Raw genomic sequence first — 21,929 nt, 5'->3', positions numbered from 1 at the left:
TTTTCAATGTTTCAAGCACAAAGAAATGGAAATCCATCGGAAATTGGAATAGGTACTATATTTAACAACCCTAGTAATGGGGTATAGTCATGCTTCTGCTAAAGCAGTTACAGTCGTAGGGCGAAATCCAATTCTTACTTTTGCGTCCTCTCAGCGCACCCTGGAAACGTGAGTAACCCTTTTATAAGCTGCGGTAGCAAAAACGTGTGGATCCTGGGGTCGCGGCTAAAAGGGAGAAAACTTCAGTGGAGCGAATCCGACGTATTCGGTTTAAGGGTTTGCTGAACACTAATTGCAACGGCTGTTCACCAGACAGCCTCGGATGAAATACACCACTTTTGATGACTACCGCAGCAATCGTAATAAGGACTATGATTTAAGAGCATGTACGCTTGAAATGTCTGGTCCTCGCAAAAGTGCGACAAATAGCGAAAAGAAGAACTGACTGGTGCGCTGTGGTTAACTCTGCTATAATCGCTGAAGCGGTGACTGCGCTAGTAAAGAGGAAGGAGAAGTAACTTAGTAACTTTTGAAATTTGTAATGTTTGCTTATTGAATTATAATCAATACCAGTTTTATGATTCTGGTGATTAATTGGGATTAAAATCGTATATTCAAGATTCTAAACTATAATTTAAAGGAAAACAGAGATACGTTCCACTTTTGAGTGGAAAAAATACAGTTGGAGTAAAAGCTTGGCTAGATGACGAGTTTCCGGGCACAGAACCAGAAAAATCAGTCATCATGGATTGGTATGCTAAGTTTAAACTTGGTGTAATGAGCACCGAAGACCTTGAACGCCTAGGACGCCCTAAAAATATTTTTACCGATGAAAATTTAACACCAAATAATTTTGGATTAGCGTAAATTTAAATTAAATGAAATATCAGGCACTCTGAAGATACTGAACGCATACATCGTATGATTAACGAATATTTGTGTATGGGAAAGAGATGTTTAAACGTAATAAACCCGAATTTTTGTGTCGATATGTGGCAATGGCTGAAACATGGTTCCAATATTTAACTCCGAAGTCCAGTCGACAGTCATCCGAGTGGACTGCACAAGACGAACACGCCCCCAAGGCTTAGATAAACGCAATAGTTCGCTGGGTAGGTTACGGCGTCTGTATTTTTGGATCCGCATGGAATAATTTTTATTGACTATCTTGAAAATAAAGGACCATCAACAACGACTATTATATAGCGCTATTGGATCGTTTGAAGGATGAAATCGTCAGAAAACGGCCGCACTTGAGGAAAAAGAAACTGCAGGTTAAGCAAGACAACTCACCGTGTTACAAGTCAGTGCAAACGATGACAAAAATCCAGTAATTAAACTGCGAATTGCTTCCGCATCCACAGCATTCTTCATGTCTGGGCCCCCAGTGACTATTTCCTGTTCTCAGATCTCAAAAGAATGCAAGCTGGAAGGAAATTTTCGTCGAATGAAGAGCTGATCGCCGAAACTGAGGCCTATTTAAAAGCAAAAAGCAAAGCGTACTACAAAAATGGTATCGAAAAGTTTGAAGGTCGATGTAAAAAGTGGATCACCCTTGAAGGGATTTCAAAACAAAAAATGTAATGCTATTGTAGGCCAGAGACTTTTCCATTGACCAGTTCGCATCGAAGTCCTTCCTGCACTGGTCGGTCCGAAATCGGAGTGTCCATGGTTCTTTTGTTCGAATTCCTTTCCCCAGTTTAGGGATTTAAATTTTGGACAATTTTTTTTCTAATAAGAATTTTAGTTTGTGGATTAAACTTTTGGAGCTATCGAGCCTCTTCCTTTGAAAACAGACAACAAGGAACTTGCCTCTATTCACGCCCGATGGTGGATTTTTTTTTGAAAACTGTCAATCTACGCATAGCAAAGCCGCACTCGAGTATGAAAAGCGCGAATAATAAAATGCATTACACGTTGACAGTAACGGCATGCGAATTTTGACACACATGCACACATTTTCGCACTAATACATACTCATACATTTTTGCCATTTTACAACATTTCCACAAATCAACAAGCAACCCGTTGGCGGCGACTGCGAACGCGACGGCGTCACGACTTTTGCGATTCGCCGATGATAAAGCGAATTTGTGGCAACACGGCACCGCCGACAGCGTTGTTGCAAAAATTGTGTAATAAATTGCAACAAATTAGCGCCACATACAGCGAGCGCAGCAACGCCACGCGAATTGTGACCCATGTGTCGAAGAGCAAACCCGCCTGAGCTTCGGTTGCGGGCGAACGGCATGGCGCTGGTAGGCGTGAGGTGTGAGTGCATTTTTGACAGTGAGACGATAAATGGACACTCAACTCGTGTAGTTTTGAGAAATTGAAATGCAACACTGGTATCACTGTCAGTGTCACTAATCGCACCTCACCCACATGTTGTGTTCGCTTGAGTGTCTCTTATTCGCTCTTTTACTAGCACAATAAATTTTAATTTTTTGGACGTTTCGCCAACCGGCGTGCTGTTTGTTGTACGAAATTAGCGGATTTTGTAAAAATTTTGTAAAAATAGAACGTCACATTGGATTTTGACATTTCGGACCACCGCTGTTTCTATGCCAAATCAATTTGTAGTTGTCTAAATAAGGTTCCGATATAAATGCGGCTACACTTGTAACAGTATGTCATGTTTCTTTCGTATGTTCGGAGCTCTATTTTCCGCAAGTTTATTTGCTTAGTCACTGTGACCGATCGACCAAATAGGGGTTAATTGCCACTAATTTAGCGGTTAAGACTGCAATTCGAACAAATCACTTAAACAAATTGTTACTAGATACTAAATAAGTAAACACATTTTGAACAGACTTTAATATGTGCGACAGTTAGGAATTTTGTTTCGACAGACTTTAGACTCAAACTGAATTGTTGAATTGAGGATACAGTGAAATATGTAGGACTCATCATCATCTTTCATGGATGCCGAATATCGAAAACGAAAAAAAGGCAACGGAGCCATTGGAAAAAGGTGGGATCTCTCATCGAAAGTGACCCCTTGGATCTGCGACACCATAGTCAAACCCTTTATGTTCTATGGAGTATCTAGAAAAGACTCCACTTGCAAAAAAGCATCGAAAGCGTTCAACGGGCGACGCTTATCAGCGTGTCTGGTGCACTAAAGTCCCCTCTAACTATGGCACTTAATGTCACCTTGTACATAGTGCCTCTCGGTATCGTCGGAAGCTGTATACCTGCGAAAGGACTCAGAAAATCTGGGTTTCTAAAAACACTCTGAACGAAATCCTTACGTATCCTCGGCTTGGAAAACACGCCCCCATGACTTCATACCGGATCACGGAGTCGGCAAACCGAACTCTGGCAGTTTCTCTTATTCGAGGGAGGGAGCTGTGGGTAAGAAGAAGCTGTTCAAGGAGAGCGGCAGTGAGCTTCTTTACGGAAGGTCAGAGCTTGGGGAAAGGTTGGTGGAGAAGTTTACTGTCAGGAGCTCTCTATCAACTCCAGCTTAAGACTTCCTCATTATTTTCGAAGCCAGGGCTGCAGCCTTTAAGGTAGCAGTAGATCTGTTAGGAGTGCAGCCTCATCCAGAAAAAGGACCATCCACTCAGATAGTAGGACGGTGATACTGCCTTCAACTTATTTACAGTGTGATCAATAGCATCGCGTCTCTTTGTGATAAGACCGGTATGGATACCAGGCCACAGCGGAATCACAGAAAATTGTAAAGCTGATGAGCTAGCGAGGAAAAGTACCGTAGAACCGCTATCAAAGGAATGATAGCGGGACGGTGCTTCCGTATCCTCTTGTGTTCTATTACTAGATAGCTGGGCTTCGCGCGAGCTTGGCCAGCGCTGGGTCACCATCGGTACATGCGCTGTCGTAAAATCCCTTAGGCCCCAGATCGATCGCAAGAGATCTAGTGATCTCTTTGCTCTCAGTAAGGCTAGCCTATCCGCAGTTGTTGGGACAAGGCATTGCCCTATTTACTTCCATGCTTTTCCCTGCTGCCATACAAACTGAATGATTGGACTCAAATTCTTGTATGAAAATATTTTATAACTACTTAACAGGATATGTTCACCACAGCAGTTATAGAATATTGACTAAGGCAACGATAGAATCTCCGAAAAAATTATTCAGATCGAATATATTCTATATAGCTGCCATACAAACTGATTGCTGGAAATCTCAAATTTATGACTTTATGATTATTTCGGTTATAAGAACTTAAAATTCTAACAAAGTAATGGGCCCTATACATACTTACATATGTATATAAGACAACTAACTTTAAACAGAGAGTGAAAAACAATTTTGGTTTGTTTACAATTTCGAAGAATGCGGTTGATTTCTACGAGTTCACATTTGATATGGACATACGCCTATAAATTTGGCTGTCCAACAAGCGCTTTCCTCACATATATCGAACCTCAATACTTAATCGATATCCAAATATAATTTATGGGAAAACTACAGAAGACGCCGACATTTCTAATGCGTGTCACGTACGCGTGCGCAGTATGTGCGGTTGGTTCGGCCTTTGTAATCGTTTGTAAACAATATTTGCAATTACAAGTATTATTACGAAGTGAGAGTTTATTTTGATTTTTTATAAGCTATAATTAATGTACAACAAAGGATATTCACAAAGTAAGGTACACAAATAATTGTTAATGTTTCGAAACCTTCGTATTTGTTTGCATTTAATATTTTTATTTGAAGGCGCTTACTAATTTTTCTTCTGTATTCTATTTTAGTAGACATATTATACTGTTTGCTTTATTTTCCAACCGAATTCGCTTACTCACCTTCTTGTACAAGTTTCTTACACACGGGTCGTGCGTTGACCGCCTTGAAACCGGACGAGTAGGAGCAATTCACGTAACTCCAGTAACGTTGTTGGTCGGAAATGAATTCCGGATCAAATGGATCATCGCAGAAACCACCATTGGATACATCTGTTGAGCAGCGCCAACATTTTAGCAAAGCGTTGACTGAAATTGAAAATATTAAAAATCAGTACCAAGTCATACTTTGAATCGAACATATGAAAGGACGACTTTAAGAGTGAAAAAACAAGTTTTGAAGACTTCTATTAATTTTTAAATATTAATTATAATATTCCATAAATTTCTAACTGAACCGGTTCTTGAGTATACAAGTATACTATTATAGATAGATCTGAGATTGACTTTATATGGGGAATTTGGCGATACTGGCACTAATTGGCGTCGCTAATTTTAGTAGCGCTACCCATCAGAAAATCCAAGGAGTCTTGGCGCGCACATTCGATGACTTTGTAGCCCAAAAGAGTCGACATCTTGACGTCATTCTCCACCCACCTCTCCTGAATGTGTTTGGCAAAGAGTTTCGTCTATAATAAACACCTGTAGCCTGCCCACTTCAGTAAAGTGTCTTGCTGTGCTGCTTAGCTCGGCGCCCTTTGGGAGCAGCGTTATTTGGCGGGTTTCCCGGTAGGTTCCGATTGCTTCCTTTTTAGGAAACTTTTGTGTTCCTCTACTAGCTCTGTTTGACACTAAACTCTTCTACGTCATCTGAGGTACCACCTATCTTTCCGAGTACAAAGACTGCCCTCTGTAATCGGCATTTCTTCAATTGATGTATAAATTTGTTTGTGTAGTGTACTAGCGTTTTGGGTATTTTGGCTGGTACACTCTGTTTTTTCTGTTGTCACTACTGACGTACTTTGGCTGCTACATCCGATAGTACCCTTTATTGTCTCCTGTCCAGAGATGAGCATGTTGTCTTCATGGGATTCCATTAGAGGGGTCCGATAATGCGTTATGTTTATCGATGTCCCGGTAGTCGAAGCGTTAGTCGTCACTGTGTTATTTGGTTTTGTTGTTTTGTTGAGGTTAAGGATTTATCTCACGAGTCAGCTGGAAAGAGTTGGTCACTCGTCCGTAAAACCAGTATGCGGAGATAAGGTAAGGGAGAGAACCGTTCCAGATCAGCTCCTGGATTACAGTCCGCTGACCATATAGCCATAAGCACGGGTAACTCGGCACCTTGGCTTAGGGTGGCGTTAGTGTGGATATCCTCACACATTCTATAATAGGAGATAAACGTAAAACCGAAGGCTTATTCAGCCATATCCCTCCCATTATTACTTAAGCCTATTCGCCACGGCAAGACGACCAAAATAATAGACGAGGAATGGATAGACCTTATATATTCATATATATGTACGAGGGCTGTCCGATAAATAACCGACCTAACCATGATGCCCGCGATTTTTTCAAAATTTTTTTTTTTATTTTTCTACATAGTCTCCTTGTAACTCCACACACTTCTCCCAGCGATGCTCCCATCTCTGCAACCCTTCCAAATAGTACTTGGCGTCTTTGTCTGCAAAATACGAGTTCACGAAAGAGATTGCCTCCTCATTTGACGAAAATCTTTGGCCGCCGAGCGCAGTTTTAAGTTGAGGAAACAAAAAAAAGTCGCTTGGTGCTAGATCCGGTGAATAAGGTGGATGGTCAAGCAGTTCGAACCGCAATTCGTGGATTTTCGCCATGGCGACTGTTGAGGTGTGAGATGGTGCGTTGTCTTGGTGGAACAAGACTTTCTTTTTTTGCAAATGTGGCCGATTTTTCGAAATTTCTTCCTTTAGCTTGTCCAATAATGATGCGTAGTATGCTCCTGTTATAGTTTTTCCTTTTTCAAGATAGTCGATAAAAATAATTCCATGGCTGTCCCAAGAAACACTCGCCATCACTTTCCCAGCCGAATACACAGCTTTAGGTTTTTTTGGGGCTGGTTCCCCCTTTTCAATCCACTGTTTAGATTGGTTTTTTGTTTCGGGCGTATAATGATGAATCCAAGTTTCGTCTACAGTTATCAATCGGCGCCAAAACTCGGTCTTATTGCCTCTAAACTGAGCCAACAGAGCGCTGGAAATGTTCATGCGCGTACGTTTGTGGTCTAGCGTAAGCAAACGCGGCACCCAACGCGCGGACAGCTTTCTCATGCCCAAATCTTGGTTTAATATGTGACAAACAGTTTCTTTTGACATCTTCATAATCTCAGCTAACTTTAATCCGGCGGTCGTCTAGTACCAATTGATGAACTTTAGCGATGTTATCGTTAGTGGTTACAGTTTTTGGACGCCCAGGACGTTCATCATCTTCCAAGCTCCTGCGACCACGTTTAAATTCAGCTGCCCAAAATTTTATGGTGGTAAACGATGGTGCAGAGTCACCATACACAGAGTCCAACTCATCTCTGATTTGTGAAGGCGTATTGCCTTTCAAAAATAAAAATTTAATTACAGTTCGATATTCAATTTTTTCCATTTTGGGGAAATCACCGAAATAGACTCACAAAAACGACTGTCAACAGATAGTTGCGCAAGATAAATTTCTGAAATTTTGGCGAGTAGCTATTATAATATGCACAATTTGATGTAGAAACTTTTTTTTTCAGATGCTAGCTTCACGTTGAGGTCGGTTATTTATCGGACAGCCCTCGTATATGCTTCTATAAAGAAACGTGGAACAAGCTGCTTTAATTTGTTTTGAAGGGAATATCCAGAATCTTTAACTCTATTTTATCGAACTATTTCAGAAACAGCTTCGCTTGTCGAGGACCAGGCACTTATTGCCAGTGGCGTTTTCTACTGGAATTAATGGCATAGACTTCAGCTTGAAAAATGCTTGGAAACCTGCTCACAGAAACTGGCAGGCCCGAATTCCATCTATCGATTTCGAGCCGTCACTATACCACTGCATTCTGCTTCTACGAAGATAACTCCTCTAGACTGGAGCCCTTCTATTTACTTTTTCTGCCCAATGAGACTTTGAGTTCCTTTTTTAAGTCAATTCTCTCTAGGTGTGTCATCTTCATAGACCTCTTTGGTGCAATCTCCCCAACGATATGTAGTGAACTGAGGTTCAGAATCACCTTTTCACAGTTTTCAAAGTAAATATATCTAATCTGTATTACAATTCAATTCAAATCATCAATCTCATCAAGCTGTCTGTTGTCTGCTCTAAAACAATTTTACATAAAAAGGGTGGGTAAAATGCATCACATTTAATTATCGGCTCATTAAAACAGCGCTTTGAATTTTATTAATTTATGCCACCCAATACCCGGAACTGCATTTGTTATGAAAGCTCACTCACATACAAAAGCTATGTCGTGCGTAAAATTCTGATACGATAAGATATTGCTCATCAATTAATGCATATTTATGAAGAATTGACTGCGAGTATCTCAACATTATGCAAATGCGCAAAATTTATTTACAAAAAACGCATTCGTCTATGTAATGCATATTTACATTAAATTGATAATTATTGAGTATTACCCAGCTTTTAGAAATTCACTGCGGCCTATGCCCTTAAAGCAAGTTGAAAACGTGATTTGGATCATAACTTCACATCCGTTAAAAAAAACGTGAAAACAATGAATCCGTTTCGTTGATATCATTGAAATCGTATCAAAAATAAAATAATTTATGAAGACGAAGTCCCTCGACAAAATACATTCCATGGCTAAGAGATGGCGCTAATTTCGAAATCATTGAAACCGGAAAATCAAGAATATTTGTTGAAATCTAACCAATGGACAACTTCATTTGATTTTTTTTATTAGATTCTGACCGATTTTCAGCTTACAAATAAAAGGAAAATAGTGAAAAAAATCAAAACAAAACCTCAAAACAGCCAGCAAATATTTCATATTTGATCTCTGCATGCCTCTATACGTATACCATACGGGACGGGGATGATGAATGAGTTTAATAGAGTTCGGTCTTTGTTCGTCGTGAGAGTACTTTACTTCTCAATTGCCTACTCAGCCCGAAGACGCAATTGCTGGCAACAGTTATTCAAGATAAACGAAATTATCTACGACTTCGAAGTTTTGACTGTCAACAATGACATGGGAGCTAAGTCGCGAGTGCGAACTCTATTTGTTTGATGATAGGAGATATTTGGTCTTTCCCTCGTTCACTACCAGACCCATTTCCTTATTCAGTCTGGGAAAACAGAACTAACGGCCCGGTTGTTTAAGCCAATGATATCAAAATCAGCGGCATACGCATACACTCTTGTAGAAGTTTATACCTCCACATCTGCAGCTCAAATTATTTTCTCGCCTTGTCTGAAAACTCGCTTGGTATCGAACGGTTCGGAGAGGTCCTTCCCGATCTTAACGGAGTATTGGTATTGCTTAACGTCCGTTTACATGGTCGTATTAGATTTGCAGGGATACCAAATTTAGACATAGCGGCTTAAAGACTCTTTTTCGTGTTGTCAAAAGCAGCTTTGAAACCAACGAAGAGAGGGGTGTGTCGATCTCCTTTTACGATTCTTTTCCATGATTTGGTGCAAGGTGAATATCTGGTCTGTTGTTAATTTCCAGCCTTGAAGCCACACTGTTAAGGTCCAATCAGTTTGTTGACGGTGGGATTTAATCTTTCACACAATACGCTTGATAGAAGCTTGTATGCGATGTTGAGGAGCCTTATCCGACGGTAGTTGACGCAGATTGTGGAGTCTCTCTTTTTGTAGATTGGGTAGAGCACATTTAAATTCCAATCGTGGGGCATGCTTTCGTCCGAACATATTCCACAAGGAAGCTGATGCATGCTTTTTAGCAGTTCTTCGCCGCCATAGCTCGGCTGACAATACATCGGCCTCCGCTGCTTTGTTGTACTTCCGATGGGTAATTGCTAAACCGTTTTACTTTGTGGTAAGGCAGGTTATGGAAGGTATGCATCAAAATCTTGGATTGAAAATATCTTCCTTATAAATTTCTATTTCGGAACGGAATGAATGATTGCACACAATAAAGTGTCTTATTCTATCAGTGAAGCCCTAATTAAATGATATGATTTTAGAGTTGAAAGAGTGTGAGAATACACTCCACAGATTGATCAGCTATTTAAAAGCCGTAATTAAAATGAAGATTTTATTTAAGGACACCATTGAAAAAAAGTATAAAAAGCAAGTATGTAAACCCACATTATTATTACAGTCTCTTACCGGTTACGAAACAAAGTGAGTAATTAATTGGAATGCGAAGCTGGTCAGCGAGTGTCTAGCGAAACTGGCATAAATTTAATTTTAAAAGGGCGTATTCAACTCTTAAATGTGGCTCATTACTTCGCCACTAATTATTTTAATTGTCGGTGGGACAAAGTGGCGACAGTTATTTTTCATTTCACTGAAGCAGGTTAAGAATGAACGCGAAGCCAAGCACGCGTTGAAGTAATTAGAACGAAAGTGAAACTTCCTTTATTCGTGCGATTTAGAGGACCATAAAAGAGTTCTAATTAAAGCGAAGTTAAAAAGGAAATTAAATTAACGAAGTAGTTGGAGATTTTAGACATAAAAAAGTAGTAAAAACAAACGGGAAATGCATGTGAAAATCAGAGTGGCATGTTGGAGGTGTAGGGTTCAAGAAATGTCACATAACCAAAATGAGGTTTATAGGATTCGGCACCTATGGTATTTTATGCTATCGCAAAAGAGTTTGATAGCTTTGCTGTTTAGGATGAAGAAAGAAATATTTGTATACTTATATAGTACATTCCCTCATAATGTAGGTCAAAAGTTTTGCTGGCGCCTTTTTCTCTGTCCACTTATGTACCTTCGAGAGGGTTGTGGGTAGCTGGAAACCGTTGGAAATGAATGCCAACGAATTTATTTATGGATGGGTCAAAGCTGGGGGTAAGGCTCTAAGGGTATATCGTCTGAAACTTTCTATTAACTTTGGTTTCAGACTACCTTACTAATATAGTGTTTTTCAAGCCGAGGTTGCTGCTATAAATGTAGTAATAATTATATTGCTCTGGAGAGTAGTCCTCTTTAGAGATGTGCTCTCCACTCTGATAGCAGACCCGCAATACTAACCTTGAGTTCACTGACCGTGCGTTCAAGGCGGATTTTAAAATGCCTGACTTCGTTATCAATGGCATCCAGTCTCTTTATGATAGATTCATCCTAGTGTGCTACTAATGGATAGATAGACTTCAACGGAGCTTGACCAACGCGGTGCTACCATCGGTTCATGCGCTGTCGCGAACTCCTTTTATACCAAGATCTATCGTATAAAATCCAGTTAGCTCTCTGTACTCATTAAGGCTAGCCTCTCCCTAGTGGTTGGGGTTCTAGAAGCTGTATGGAAGAAGATGAGGTGGAAATATCTCAACATTTTCTTCTTGATTATACCGTGTTTGCGTGAGAAAAGCATGAACACTTGGGAGTTCACAAATATGTATTGGCGTTTTGACGACTTTGAAGATCGGACAAAGCAGTTCCATTTTTATGGCTTCAGAAAGGACTGCGTATAGTAGTCCGTGAATCAACCATCATTTGTTTGCGATAAAAGTTATCTTTAATAATAGGTATCTAAAAATATAATCTTTATTCCTAATGTGACTGTAACTGACCGTTATTATTAGAACTTTAATTATACTCTTTCATATTTTTCTCACACAATTTTAGTGCAGTATGCCGCCGAACAAGAGAATGCAAGTAACATTTTTACATACACATGCAACCGTGCACTTGCCGTTATCCTTATAATATACATTTTCTACATTTATTCACACTTCTCAAATCTTTGAGAATTGCACATGGAAAAGGTTCATGTATATGTAGAGGTGCTCTTAAATGAACTGCATTTGCACTTGCTTGCAACAGGCGTCGAGTTTACACAACACACAATTTTATCACCAGAGGGTATCGGGTGGCCACTCAACTGTTTGCCTAGTACTAATTCATATACTGTACAGTACAAAAATACATACGTGGGTATATATCTATATAAACTTACATATTTTTGAGACTGCATACTCATACGAGTAGTAACGGGATATTTCAGCTTGCCATAAACGTCATAAAGCGCAAGAAAATGATTTAGTCGTTCGCTTAAATTTAAATTAATGAGCGCTACGGGAATTACAGATTGGCCACTGAGATTACGCCGCATACTTCATAGCTAGTGGTGATATAGTGCGCTGCGATTTTTATAATGGATAAAAATATCGAACAAAGAATTTTTCTCAAATTTTTCGTGTGCGGAATCGTTGCGAATGTTGGAAAAGACTTACAGTGATTCACTTTGAACAAAAACACAAGCTTACGGGTGGTACAATGCCCTCAAAGACTGTGGAGAGATCGTTGAAGACATGCCTCGTTCTGGATGAGTTTTGACCTTCAACAGATGGAAATATTACAAAAGTGAAGGATATGGTGTTTGAAAATCGTCGGTCAAGTGATGATAAGAGAGCTCGACACCTCTCGTGAGTGCATTTGAATGATTTTGGTGGATATTTTGGCTATGAAACGCGTTCTTGCTCTACTAGTCCCAATAAAGCTGAATTTTTTTATATCCTCGCAACAAAGTTGCTAAGGAGAGTATTATAGTTTTGTTCACATAACGGTTGTTTGTAAGTCCTAAAACTAAAAGAGTCAGATATAGAGTTATAAATACCAAAGTGATCAGGGTGACGAGTAGAGTTGAAATCCGGATGTCTGTCTGTCCGCCCGTCCGCCGTGCAAGCTGTAACTTGAGTAAAAATTAAGATATCATGATAAAACTTGGTACACGTATTTTTTGGCTCCATAAGAAGGTTAAGTTCGAAGATGGGCAAAATCGGCCCACTGCCACGCCCACAAAATGGCGAAACCGAAATCCTATAAAGTGTAATAACTAAGCCATAAATGAAGATATTAAAGTGAAATTTGGCACAAAGGATCGCATTAGGGAGGGGCATATTTGGACGTAATTTTTTTTGGAAAAGTGGGCGTGAAAACAATACTAAGTTTTTTGTATATATCTCGGAAACTTCTATAGCTATGTCAACCAAACTCTATAGAGTCATTTCTTTCAGGCATTTCCATATACAGTTCAAAAATGGAAGAAATCGGATAATAACCACGCCCACCTCCCATTCAAAGGTTATGTTGAAAATCACTAAAAGTGCGTTAACCGACTAACAATAAACGTCAGAAATAGCAGGAGGGAGCTGCACCCAGGCTTTTTTTAAAAATTGAAAATGGGAGTGGCGTCACCCACTTATGGACCAAAAACCATATCTCAGGAACTACTAGACCGATTTCAATGAAATTCGGTATATAATATTTCCTTAACACCCTGATGACCTGTACGAAATATGGGCGAAATCGGTTCACAACCACGCCTTCTTCCAATATAACGCTATTTTGAATTCCATCTGATGCCTTCTCTGTATAATACATACATTAGGAACCAATGATGATAGCGGAATAAAACTTTACACAAATACGGTATTTGAGCTGAGGTATGCCTTGTGGAAAAATTGTCGTGATCGGACTATAACTTTTCAAGGTCCCTCATATCGAACACGAAAAACTCAGTGCCTAACCTAACCTAACCTAATTTTTCCCCGAAAATATCGGTAAATCTCTCAGAATTTAATTCTAATTAATTTTACACCAAAATAAAAAAATATGTAAATGACGGATAATGAAATCTCGATTATCACTTTATCATGCGAGAGTATAAAATGTTCGGTGACACCCGAACTTAGCCCTTCCTTATTTGTTTTAAAGGAGTTTCGTAAACAGGTCTTTATGGACATGCTTGCTCATGCGAATTGCGATCCGATATTCATGGAGAGCATTGTAATTGTAATTGACGACAAATCAACAATCATCGTAATGAAGAGAAACGATTCAAGACAAAAAAAATACACCAAAATCGCTCAAAAATCAATATCACATTGATTGTTTTTTCCGATATTCGTGGTTCACAAAGGGCTATCCCAAAAAGGGCTCATGAAAAGTGTTTCGAGGACTGGAAAAATCGTTGATATTAGTTTATTAAATCTAGTGAGGATTACTATTAAATATTTTGCGTTTTATTTACAATTTCCGGGTTTTCTCCAGATAAATTATAACTACTTTGTAACAAGTATTAATTGCACATCCAACTAGTCAGTTACAGTCTGTCAAGTAAGAGCGCGGTCGACTTTACCGACAGTTAATGAAATATTTCGCTCTAAATCCTTCGCGACCCGATAGAGGGAAGCTTTGTCCTTGATGCATTGTCAACAAAGGTTCAGTTGTCGTTGATCTTTTGGAAGAGATTCACGTTAAACGCCATGAGTGCTAAGTACGCGTCGCGCTACGAAGCTGTGTTCCTTTGCATCCACCCGAATGGTCCCAAAATATCGCAATTAGCGGCTGCTAAATATATGAGAAAGTCGAAGGCATTTGTACAGAAGTGGATACAGCGATATAAAGTGGCTAAAAATGTCGATGATTTACCAGAACGTGGTTCGACAGGAAAAGTGAACAAAAAAGATGAAAGAAGAATAGTGAATCTGTTTTCGCGGAATCCACTGCGGCAAGGACAAAGGTTTAGATATATCCTACGAAACTATTCGAACCCTTTGCATACTCATGATCTGAAATGGCGCAACACAATGAATAAGCTTATGTTTACTGAAAAACTTGTGACGAAGCGACTCGCTTGGACGCATGAGAATATTGATAGAGATTTTGAAAATCTAATTTTTGCTGATGAATGTTCTATATGGGCACGTTCTGTCCTCACGTGAGCTCGGTCAACTTCCACCATAGGCTTATTCAGCGGACCGTAAAACTTGGAATAAAGGTGCATCTTTGGGGCTGCTTCTCAAAGCAGGGATTCGGCACTTTATACCTCTTTACTGACAACCTAAATGCCGAAAAAATTATAAAAATCTAAAAAAAGGCTTTACTGCTATCTGCCAAATGATGGTTCATCAGAAAAAATTAAGATTGGATTCTGCAGGAGGACAACGATCCTAAACATCACAGCAAGCTCTGTACTCAGTGGAAAACTCAATCTGGCATCGTTACATTGGACTGGACGTCGCAGTCGCTCTATGCAAACCCTATTGAAAATGTGTGGGCATATTCATATGTATTAAACAGAAGCTTCGTGCAAGACGCACATACCCTTTGAAGCAGTTGTCTTACGAAATTCGTCGGATCTATAAATGATCTGCATGAAGAGCTGATTCGTTCGTCCGTCTGTATATACACGAACTAGCCTCTCATTTTTTAGCTATTTAAATCAGATCGGAACCGCCGATATTGAACTACTGCATAACTGGATGGTTCAATTTTTAATTTCAGAAAATTATTAGCTGATGACCTGAGCTTCAGGCCCTTCGAGTATTTCTTGCGAATATATTGATTCAACGACGTAAATAGGCGATTTTGGTAGTCAATTCCAACCAACTTGTATCAATATAATGATTTTCAGATATTTCCGCTCTTATCGAGAAATTTTAGTTGACATAACGGTATTTATTTGAAAGGTAGTATCTTAATATCTATTAGATGACTCACAACTTGTCATAAGGCATCGTAAAATCATAGAATCAGAAATATTTGCATTTACTTAAAAAATTCTTGTTGAATTACATACACAAATCAGTTCACGCATTTACAATTACCTACAACTTTATGAGACTATATGAAGCCCCTATACAAACACTATATGCTCATAGTCTAAACTAGTCTAAACTATCTTATCGTTTATTTTCTAAAATTCAGAGTTCATAAACCAGATAACTGTCAATATGTTTTGATACTGCTAAGCTAGTAACTAATTTGACAGTTTTGCCTGCCAGTTGAAATATTTGACAGGTCTGTAAGACAACTATTACAGCGCTTATAAAAATGTCAGTGCTAAAGAGTTGAGCTTCAATAAAACTGTCCACGCTGTAAAGCAACAAAAAATACGGTAAAAATAAGAGAGATCTGTGAACCGCAGATTTCGATATTTCTATTTTGTTTATAAAATAGGCAGACTTGCTAGCTGAACCTAACTCAACGCTCGCATTTACATACTGGCTCAAAGCGAGCAGCGGCTTTAACACACTAGAGCTGGCTAGACAGGTTGCTGTGCTTGTTTTCGTAGCCGAAACAGTGACAACAACACCACAAACTCATACCTATAACTTCATACACACATAGAGATATATTATATATAAATACATCGAGTTTTGTTTACAGAGGAACAGGTGGCTTGCAAGTAGACTCTTTCAGTCTCAGATCAATTAGTGAGACACTTTGTTCGGCCGCGGCGCGTGCTGTGTACTGACTGATAACCACCTGTGTTATACATTGACTTGGTGCATATATCTTATCAGCATGTGGATACACTTCCTCGCGGCCAGGGAAATGGAGCTGAAGGCACGGAATTGGGTATGGATTGAATGTACTTATCGAAGAAACGATTTTGCTAAGGGCGCTTTGGACCCCAAAAGGATTTATTCGAAACGCCACAGCCCACCACGATTAGTTTGGCTAAACTCTAAGCATGCCGTTACTGTTACTTGTCAAATGGCGCGCACAACTTTCGCCCGATTGAAACGTTACGCAGTCGTCGAGGTAGACGTTAGCAAGAGAGAAGAAACTTAAGAGCAGAAGCTAGTCTTTCTTAATCAAAAATTAAAGTAGTGAGAGCGGTAAACAAATTTTGCATATATTTTATTAGTTGATAATGTATTGTAATTTAGTGTACTGTGTAATGAATTGTTTGTGTGTACTTCAAATAAAATAAATCAAGTGTTTTTTGATGAGTGTGGCTTTTAATATTTTTTTGGACTGATCTTTTTGGCAGCTGTTACTGAACTTATACTAAGGTTGGTGTGCCATTTTATAATGAATAGACCTACTCCGGGACAACTTTTATAAATCGTGCGAATTTTCGGTTCGCGCGCTACGGTAATTCGCGCAACCATGGATTGCTTTCGCACCACGTTTACTCTAGTGGATAATGCGTACTCTCAGAGACGTCGTAGAGTGCGCATCGAAGACGCCATTGTTGCGTTGGAGTAGAGTATCGAAGAGGATTCAAATGAGTCCATTCGCAATCGCGCATAACAAAAGGAGCTGTGCCCAAACATTTTAGGCAAGATTTTCTAGAAGTACCAGATTGTTCAATAAGGTTTGTCGTTCGATTAGAGAGGGCGTTGCTACTAGTCCACAATTTTTTTTGTTTTGTTGGTACACTCTTTATAAGAACGTATGTGAAGTTTCATTTCAATCTGTCAATTCATTCTTTGTTTCCAAGCCATTTAGTGTCGCTGTGTCACAGTATTTTTTACAATGGAAAAATTAAATATCGTGCATTGAAAACATTCTTATTGTTGGAAGGTGTTGCACCAAAAGTAATTCACGATCGAATGTTAAAAAAGTATAAAGATTGTTCCCCTACAATTAGAACAGTAGAAAGATGGGTTGCTGAATTTAAAGGTGGTCGTACAAGCCTTGAAGACAATCCACGTGAAGGACGTCCAAAAAGCGCATCAACACCAGAAATCATAGCCAAAATACAGGATATGTTTTTCGAACATAGTCGATTGACTGATAGAGATTTGGTAGAGGCTCTACACATCTCATTAGATAGTGTGAGTTTAAGTAAAATGTTGGGCATTCGCTAACAATGGAACAAAAACACATTCGAATGCGACTTTCTCAGCAACATTTGGATCGTTTTCAAAAGGACAAAGTGGATTTTGTGCATCGATTCGTCACTATGGATGAGACTTGAGTCTATCATATATATGATCCTGAATCAAAACGAGAGGCTAAAGGGTGGTGTGAACCTGGTTGTTCGGTTTCGAAACGAGTTCGTGTCCGGAAATCGACCAAGAAGATTCTGGCATCAGCGATGCGAGAGAAATCTGTTTATGGATTACTTGCAAACTGGTAAAAAATGAATTCTAAAGATTATTGCAACCAGTTGAAGGAAAAATTCGTGAAAAAAGACCCAGTTTGCAGAAGAAAAAATCCTTTTTTATCAGGACAATGCACTGTGTCACAAGAGCAGTTTAACAATGGCTAAAATCCATAATGGCTGTTGAAGCATATTTTTCAGACCTTCCGCATTCTCACTTCAGGGATGGGATCCACAGATTAGAAGATCGTTGGAGCAAGTATTGTAATGTTCAGGGAGATTATACAGAATAATAAAGTGTTTTTTGAATCATAAAATTGTTTTTCTTATCAAACGACAAAACTTATTGAATCACCTGGTATTTTGGTTTCTGGAATGAGAAAATTCAATTTGTACAGTAACTGTAGTGAAAGGCGTCGCATATTCGGTGGATGGGCACAAAACGATCTTGATTTCCACAAGAACTTTGTTCAGCATAACATCTTCATAACGTCTGTTTTGCGTACTCTAGGAGTGAGAATCATTGGTATAATTTTTTTCAAGAATGAAGTCTACCATAAAGACAAACTCAAGGGAGAATGCTATAGAGCCATGATTAATGACTTATTCGTGCGACGCCGGCAAAAATTGGTTAAAAATGGGGTCTCTGGGGGCTGGAATTTATTAGATATGTTTAATCTTTTCTTGAAAACTACATGTAGAAAGGAAACACTCTTTACATTAGAAGTTTATAAATTACAAAGAGTCAACGCGAAAAGCGCTTTCTATGAGAAAGTTAAGACTGAAATTGTTACGGCTACAGTCAAGGTTCAGTAATTGGGATACGGAAATTGGTAGTTAAGAGTTTTTATACTTGCGTTTGTAGCCCATGATACGAACTGAATTAACTTATTTATTTCTTATAGGTGCTATTTACTAGGTTACGATAAGTTAGCTCGTAGGGTTGACATAAATCGATAGACTTCTTAAAGTATGTAGATTAACAAATCCTCATAGATCGAGGAATCGATTTGAGCTTACCACAAATAAGTTAATATCAATCGCAGTCACTTCAACGAAGATGCATCCACCAAGATCTTTCAATCACAGTATGGCCGGAGGGGAAAGTGACAAGATCACCTCGCCTTTGGCTATGAGCGTCCGACCAAATATTTTATCGCACCGCGTGTGCACTTAATGGACAGAGTTCGCTCAGAACACTTACTACGGGTGAAAAAAGTACTTAAGGCAGTCTACGCCAGAAAATAAAAATGAGAAGGTATTGAAGTCTGTAAAATCACTTCGATCAACTTGTAGTTGTGTATAGTCTATTGATTTATATACAATACTAGAGGACCCGCCTACATTTTACTGTGGCTGTTACATAGGTAGTACTACTAATACCATCTATATGATTTCAATTAGTTAGATTATAAGTAATATTTAAGGAATAATCGCATTTTTGATGAAGCAACAAAAATGAATCAAAAAATATTTCGTGCGTTAAGAAAGAATTGGTTTTTGGGGTAAAAATACTATTGAATTTGGGCTGTGCATCAGTGAAATCAATCGAGTCCAATCGATTGTCAGCTTGATGGACTGCATATTAAGAAACGGTTTTCAAGCGTGGAAAGACAAAAAAATCGGCTGGCAAGGTTATGGCATCAGTCTTTTGGGATGCCCGTGGTATATTATTCATCGGATGATAAATGAGCCAGTTTTAATTCATTGCATTGTGTATTTGATTGCTGTTCTATTCTAACATTCCTAATATTTAGCAATTTTATTATTTTTCAGGAAGGACCAGTTTGAAACTGTACGCATATATGTATTCATCGTTCCCGTTTAAATATTGCATTGCTCTGTGCAATGCTTCGAAACGATTTCTGTATATCTCAAATTGTTTATCAACACTTCACTTATGCCGCTATTTTTTTACGCCAGACCTTTTGCAATTTTAAATTGCCTGTCAAGATACCCCCTCCATTAGTTAGCAGGTATGAAAAAAATGTTATAGCTACCCATGGATGTATTGAATCACCGAATTTATTACTTAAGAACGAAGTCTGTCCTCAATATAAAAACTTGATCCACAGATGGCGCCTTTTACTTTGGCATCGTTTTGTTTAATGCACGTTTACGCCAATTTAAGGTTTGAATATTGGATACTGCGATGGTAGCGCCATCTATCGGTCAAACATTCCAAAATTAACAATTGATTAAAAATGAAAAAATAATTTAAAAAAACGTTTTCCAGTGGACCAAATTGTAAATCTAAACCATTCTCGAATCTCCTTGAACATACACACAAAATTTCATCAAAATCGGTCCATCCGTTTAGGAGCAGTTCAAATGCAAACACACGGTCAGAAGATTTATATATATAAAGATATCAAAATTATCAGAATCGGTTGCAATTTTTCTTAAAGGAATCATACATTATTTTCAATGATGAAATGTTCCACAAGCGTTATGAATGTACTAACATGACAGCTAATTCCATTTGACCAATCATCCCTTCTGAGAACCGATTAGCTTTTTACTGAAATATATATTTTAAACTCCGGCAATGCCCTGCTTTCGACAGTAATCACTATTGATTATTATATGTTAAATAATATATTACAATGGTGGGCGAAAGTCCAGTGAACTCCGCTATTATCTCATTCGTACTTACATATGTATATATGGATAAATGGTTATAGTATAAAGTACATACTACATAACGTACAATTTAGGGGGCCTTATGTATACAAATAACTAAATTGCAAAAGCAACTCAGTTTTGTGAAAAATGTGCGCAACATGTGCAACTGCATAAGTTATAACTGCACACATATGTACCTTGATGCATACATACATACGTACGCTTTGCATTTATGAGAAATAACGAAAGACAACGAACGATTTGCGGCAAACCTTGCAAGCAAGTGCAAAATTTCCCGCACTAAAAGAAAAACTGTGGCTCGCCACGATAAGTATTTAAGTGGCATACGTATACTTATGTATATGTTTGTGTGTATATGTGTGTGTACATGTGTACGAACTAAAGAAATTATGGTAATTTCTAAATTGTCGTAAAACGTTTTTAGTAAAAAAGGAATATGCGCAAAAATGTTAATTACAAAGCAAAATAGCGGCCTTTTGTAAAAATAATTATTGGCAAATTCGAAAATTTCTTTTAAACTGTCAATTGCGTGGGTTAGAAGTGAACTAATTCGGGTAGTAAATGCGCTGATTGGATAGGTACATTTACACACACATATATGTATATACCTACATATAAGTATGTGAGTATTACTTTGGATTTTCCTATTTTTATACCCTCGCAACATGTTGCTACAGGGTATAATAGTTTTGTTTCGCTTAGTTAGTTGTTTGTTTGGCCTGAAACTAATTGAGATAGATATAGAGTTAAACTATTATATAAATGATCAGAATGACTAGACGAGTTGGAATTCGAGTGATTGTCAGTCCGACCCCATCATTCCGACTGTCTGCCTTTCAGTTTGTAATAATTGAAATTTATGAAATTTTTGTCGGAACAAATATCTTTGAGATCTTCTTTGAGAGTATGAAAATGGTTGAACTCGAGTTATAACCACGCCCACTCTACATTAAACTGTTGACTTAATGCAATATTCGTTCAATGTAAGGTATGTATGTTGATGAAACTCAAAGCACATTTTCTTCCGCTAACAATGGGTTAAATCAGTTCAATACTTTCTCTAACCCCCATATTTCTAACATAAATATTTTCGAACATCCAGTTAACTTTATACCTTATTGCTTAATCTGTGAGTTATCTTACTAATCTAATGAAATAGGCATTAACCCTCTCATGCCCGAATTAAAATGGGCGTGGCTAAAATTTTTTTGAGTAGACATATAAGCTAGAGCTGACCGCAATATCAACTGACAAAAATTTCAATGTCCTAGCTGTCCTGGTTCAAGAGCTACAGGATGTTGCGTATATGCAACATTGGGCAATGAGGTTATATATTTAAAGTCAAGTTGATTTTTTTTCAAATGCCGTTTATTTATATTTATGTATGATAGGACACGAAACAATTTTTTTGGGGATTGGAACACAAATGCACATTACATTTGCTGCATTTACAGCTTGGAAACCCAGTGCTGCATACTCTACATCTTCCTCTTGTTCCCCATTCCGGCCAATGATTATAACCATCAAGTCGTATTGAATTTGCTGGGTCTGCAACATAAGCTCTTTTACAGGGGTTTGATTCGGAGTCCGTAGAAGGAGCTGGTGATGATGGAGCTGGTGATGAT

General features: G+C 38.5%; 1 protein-coding gene across 1 annotated transcript in view; it reads right to left on the bottom strand.

Moving 5' to 3' along the window:
* LOC105233276 (uncharacterized) overlaps positions 1 to 21,929 on the bottom strand; it is a 44,730-nt gene that overhangs the window by 12,076 nt on the left and 10,725 nt on the right. The window contains exon 2 of the mRNA XM_011215314.4: positions 4,773 to 4,958. Coding sequence (XP_011213616.1) covers positions 4,773 to 4,958 — 186 coding nt within the window. The remainder of the gene's footprint in view (positions 1 to 4,772; positions 4,959 to 21,929) is intronic.

This window comes from Bactrocera dorsalis, chromosome 1 (genome assembly GCF_023373825.1).
Source record: "Bactrocera dorsalis isolate Fly_Bdor chromosome 1, ASM2337382v1, whole genome shotgun sequence".
NCBI lineage: Eukaryota > Metazoa > Arthropoda > Insecta > Diptera > Tephritidae > Bactrocera > Bactrocera dorsalis.
The sequence above is the reverse complement of the archived record's forward strand: the minus strand, read 5'-3'. Positions and strand labels throughout refer to the sequence as shown.